This window comes from Nasonia vitripennis (genome assembly GCF_009193385.2).
Source record: "Nasonia vitripennis strain AsymCx chromosome 4 unlocalized genomic scaffold, Nvit_psr_1.1 chr4_random0001, whole genome shotgun sequence".
Taxonomy (NCBI): domain Eukaryota; kingdom Metazoa; phylum Arthropoda; class Insecta; order Hymenoptera; family Pteromalidae; genus Nasonia; species Nasonia vitripennis.
This window is the reverse complement of record NW_022279636.1, coordinates 187,972-192,509: the sequence shown is the minus strand read 5'-3', so window position 1 is coordinate 192,509 and position 4,538 is coordinate 187,972. Positions and strand designations below refer to the sequence as shown.

Here is a 4,538-nt window from a genome sequence, read left to right as displayed (position 1 = left end):
ATCGGTGCGAAGCCATTCTGGACGCCTCCGGTAAGGACTGATGTGTTTATCCCTTCTAACCCCGAAGATGAATCTCACACACGAATTGCTCAGTCTGTGTATCCGTATTCATTGTTCGTTAGACGCGTCCAGGATAGTCACAGTACAGTAGTCGATGTGCGGTTGTATAAGAAAACTGAAAGTAGCGTATGTTTATCGGGAGGCTGGGGTGGCTTGTTAGTTTAATTTAGCTTTGTTTAAGCTTAAGCTTCACTTGTTTGTGTCGGTTTAACTATAATCCCTCTAAAAAATTAAAGTTTTCAATCATGAGTTTTCAAAAGTTTTAGATTCTAATTTTGGTACACTTATGTTGTTGTTTAAATATTCTTTTTAGTCCAATAATATGCCCGAATGGTTATTTGGCGTTGGTTGAAACTACCGCGAGGTGTGGATGCGCAAATTCGACAGTCGCCGTTCGTCACTTTTCCTCCGCGGCGTCAGGCGCGGTGGACCTAAGAATATATAGCGCCTCTCCCTTCTCCTCCACTGCCGCTGGATGCGTATACTTCCCCTACGCTCCTTTTCTAGATGCGTATAGTTCGATCGCAGGCCGCAAGTGGCGTCATGATCGAATTTGCCACGCATTTTTAACACGGCATCGGCAATCTCTCCTCTAATCTCTGGTAATGGTGGGAGTATTTCTAGACATAGAGGGAGCATTTAACTGCACCTCTATAGAAGCAGTTGTCAAAGGGGCACGACTACATGGGATGCCTGGACCATTAATAAAATGGCTTCAGGGTTATGCTTACACGCAGGACTGTGATCTCGAGTTTCGGAACCGTAACGGTCTCCGGCAAGGTCAGTACGGGATGCGCGCAGGACGGGGTGGTGTCGGCCACCATTTGGTGCCTGGTGGCAAATGGGCTACTGGAAGCGCTGAATGGGTGGGGCTGCTATGCTTAAGCCTACGCGGACGATTTCCTGATACTGATAAAAGGAAGTGAATTTGGCGCAGCCATGGACGCCATGCAGCTTGCATTAAGGAAAGTAGAGAGATGGTGCTGCTCGACGGTTAACCCGGATAAAGTCGAAATGGTGATCTTCTCCCGCAAGTACAAGTTAGATGCCTACAGAGCGCCCAAACTCTCTGGAGTCGCCCTACAGGTAAAGGGCTCAGCTAAGTACTTCGGCATTGTTCTGGATAAAAAGTTAACCTGGGAGAAGCATCTCACGGCCCAGTGCGATAAATTCCTGATGGCTCTCTGTACATGTCACAGGGCATTTGGCAGTACATGGGGACTAAGTCCCCGGATTATACTGTGGCTATACAGGGCCGTCCTAGTACCTCGTCTGGCCTACGCCGCGTTGGTCTGGTGGCTAAGGGCGGACCTGGCGGGTGCTAGGGCAGCGCTAGAGAAACTCAGGGGACAGGTGCTAAGGGGGGCGACAGGGGCTTATAGGATCACGCCTACCAAGGCACTTGGAATCCTTGTGAAGGTGGAACCACTATATCTTACTATCAGTGGGATGGCTGCTAAGGCAACGCACAGACTCAATGCGTACGGACAATGGACACAAGGCACGAGGCACACCCGGCTCCCTGGTGGGGTGGGTTCTTGTCGGAATTTTCCATCAAAAGTGATATGATGATCCCGCGCTACTTCTTTGGAAGAAGATACGGGGTCGTGATACCGACAAGAGAAGAATGGAAGGCCCGCAGGGACAGTCTACCAGGAACTGGGGACGTCTGGTACACAGATGGCTCTAGGGCAGAGACTGGCACTGGTTCGGGCTACTACTGCCAAAGGGATGGAAGGGGAACCTTCTTTTCCCTGGGGCGGTATGCTACGGTCTTCCAGACCGATATATATGCTATACTGACCTGCGCTCAGAGGAACATTGAACTCGGCGCAAGGGATAGAATTATCACCATTTGCTCAGACAGCCAGGCGGCACTTAGAGCACTTATGGCTCATAGGACGACCTCCATACTGGTCTGGGAGTGCAAAGTGGTTGTAAATTAGCTGACCGCTCACAACAACAAGGTCAGGCTGTTCTGGGTCCCAGGGCACACCGGGATCAGGGGTAACGAAATAGCAGATAGACTTGCAGCTTTGGGAGCTAAACACCCTCCAATCGGGCCGGAGCCCTACACAGGTGCCGCAAGGTGCCTGCTAACGGACGAAATCCGGGGCTGGGTTGAGAGGGAGCATACTAAGGAATGGCAAGGAACTCAAGGATGCAGACAAGCCAAAGCAGTAATGATACGGGACACCAATGTCGGCTGGACCAAGTGCATCGCAGGAGACAGCAGAAATAACTCCCAACTCCTGACATAGATAGTGACCGGGCACATTTGCTTAAGGTACCACGGTCTGAAGATGGGGAAGGAGGCTAATGGTATACGCAGGTGGTGCGAGGGGGCGGAATAAACGCCTACCCATGTACTGAGTGTTTGCCCAAAATTTGCGCAGCTCAGATATCAGTGTTTGGGGGAGCTTTTCCCCACGTATGAAGAGATTGGAGCACTCGACGCGGGAGCCATATTGAGCTTCTGGAGAAGGGCAGGCTTACCTGCGTAGGGGATGGCATGACGAAGGGTGGTACAATGGGTTTACAGCCTAAGTGCCAGGGATCTTGGTGGTCCCCCCCTCATAGTAATAATAATAATAATAATAATAATAATAATAATCCACCTGCGGTTTCCAAGTAAGTTTGCTATATAATAATACACCGAGACTCACGACCGTCTCACTGGATAGGACGATCACTCCGTCCGACAACGAAACCCCAGGCAAGTTCCATGATTTAATATCGTTAACGTTTTTCATGGACCCGAAAAATATGGACTTGGTTTTGCCGGAGTTAAGTCGCAGACCGGAGCTCTCCGCCGAGCCAGAAACCAGACGTGACGCTTATACCAGTCGAGCCACGCCGTCCAGGAAATTATCTTTGTTGGTGTCTAGATAGATCTGGAGGTCGTCCGCGTAAAAAAGATGTTTAATTGTGTTGCCGTCGAGTATATTTTGCAGGTCGCTGACATAGAGGCCAAATAGCAGGGGCCCCAGGACAGAACCCTGTAGAACTCCCAACTTGGTTTCAAGCCACTCTGAAGTTCCGTTTTTATTCGAAATTACCATCTGAGATCGCCCCTGTAAATATGATTTAATCCACAGGAGAGCCGCCCTAGAGAACCCCAGCTGTCTCAGTTTAGATAGTAATTTGGAAGGTGAGATGGTGTCAAAGGCTTTGAGACGATGAGGTATGATGTGTGGGACCATGCCGGATGATCTGAAGAGATAACTCTTCGGACAGACTGATAGTAGCAACGTCGTCTGAGTCAGATAGTAAATCCGAGTTCAGATCACCCATTATGATCTTATGATTAAATTCGCCGCATAAGTCCCGCAATACATCAAAAAGGTCTGAGTCCTTTTGCATCGGAATTTTCGGGGGCCTGTAAATAACTCCGAGTAGTACCGGAGGTGAGTCGCCCCTTTGTACGCTGCAAAAAAGGTACTCTGGGATTCCAGGTTTTCCTAGACCCATAGTATCAGATGAAACAAGCCTTTTAATTTTCAATCCATTGCGTACAAACAAGGCGACGCCACCTCCGTTTACATTTCGATTCTGCCTAATGATGGAAAATCCCCCGATGCTAACTAGGCTATCATCCACAATCGGACCCAGCCATGTCTCCGCAAAGCCAAAGATGTTAAACGAGGGGCGCTTTGCCAAAAAATTACGGACGATCTCAATGCGAGCGAGTTCACATTGAGAACGCCCGCCCTCAAGCTACTCTCAGCACCCGGCGCATTGTCAGGGGGCCTCGCGAGTCATATAGAGGGCACGGATGATGAGTTGCAGCCGATTTGCTTGCCAGGTCCGACTCAGGTCTGTTACTTGAAATAGAGTCAGAGTTTTCGTCCTTTTCAGTGATAGTCATGCGTGTGTTCGGTCGTTGAGGTTGTTTTGAGCCGGCCTGGCACGCCGTGAGAATAGCCTGCAAATCGGCAGCAGGTGCAAACAGGTGCACGCGCTCGCCCCCCTACGCCTAGCCAGGAACCTGCCACCCGCATGCCAGACATATTTGGCCAGGCCTGAGCCTGAGTCCCGTCGTCTGCTGCACGAGCGCGGCTCGTGTGTGAGCGTGCGAGAATAAGCCCTGCGTGGCTACATTGTGAGCGGGCGGCATCACTGACACCGCGTTGTAGGGAAGGGCTGGGCGAAATGCAGAGTGCAATAAACTATAACCATGTGATTATTTTCCCCTCTCCCTAGCGTTCTCCCAAACGTGACGATCGCGCTAAATCCTATCTTAAAGAAAAATCGTAGTACATGCGAGGCTCTAGGTGTTGCGCACCTGTGTTGGGAGGAAGAACATGGTAAGTGTTTACAGTGTTCCCTACAATCAGTTTAAAAAAAAAAAAAAACTAGTTATATTAATACTTGATTTTTTTCTTCTTGTAGCTCGAATTACCCTGCAGGAGGACGCTGAGGAGAGCGACAGCGACGCAACGCTGTTTCTTGTGTCGTCACCTCCTTCACCACAGCGA

At 49.9% G+C, this 4,538-nt stretch overlaps 1 protein-coding gene across 1 annotated transcript; it reads left to right on the top strand.

Annotated features, from left to right (window-relative positions):
* The first annotated feature begins 665 nt into the window (after positions 1 to 665).
* LOC116417009 lies at positions 666 to 2,321 on the top strand. Its single transcript, XM_031928028.1, has 4 exons — positions 666 to 840; positions 980 to 1,479; positions 1,533 to 1,976; positions 2,028 to 2,321. Exons 1-4 carry the CDS (start codon positions 666 to 668, stop codon positions 2,319 to 2,321), a joined length of 1,413 nt encoding a protein of 470 aa, XP_031783888.1.
* Positions 2,322 to 4,538: the final 2,217 nt, after the last annotated feature.

What these genes read in the sequence shown, in the direction of transcription:
- LOC116417009 (XM_031928028.1), top strand. Translation starts at nt 666, where the DNA reads ATGGTGGGAGTATTTCTAGACATAGAGGGAGCATTTAACTGCACCTCT. An exon ending in CCGTAACGGTCTCCGGCAAG is followed by an intron (nt 841 to 979) that starts GTCAGTACGGGA and finishes TACTGATAAAAG; the next exon opens with GAAGTGAATTTGGCGCAGCC. An exon ending in ATAGGACGACCTCCATACTG is followed by an intron (nt 1,977 to 2,027) that starts GTCTGGGAGTGC and finishes CACAACAACAAG; the next exon opens with GTCAGGCTGTTCTGGGTCCC.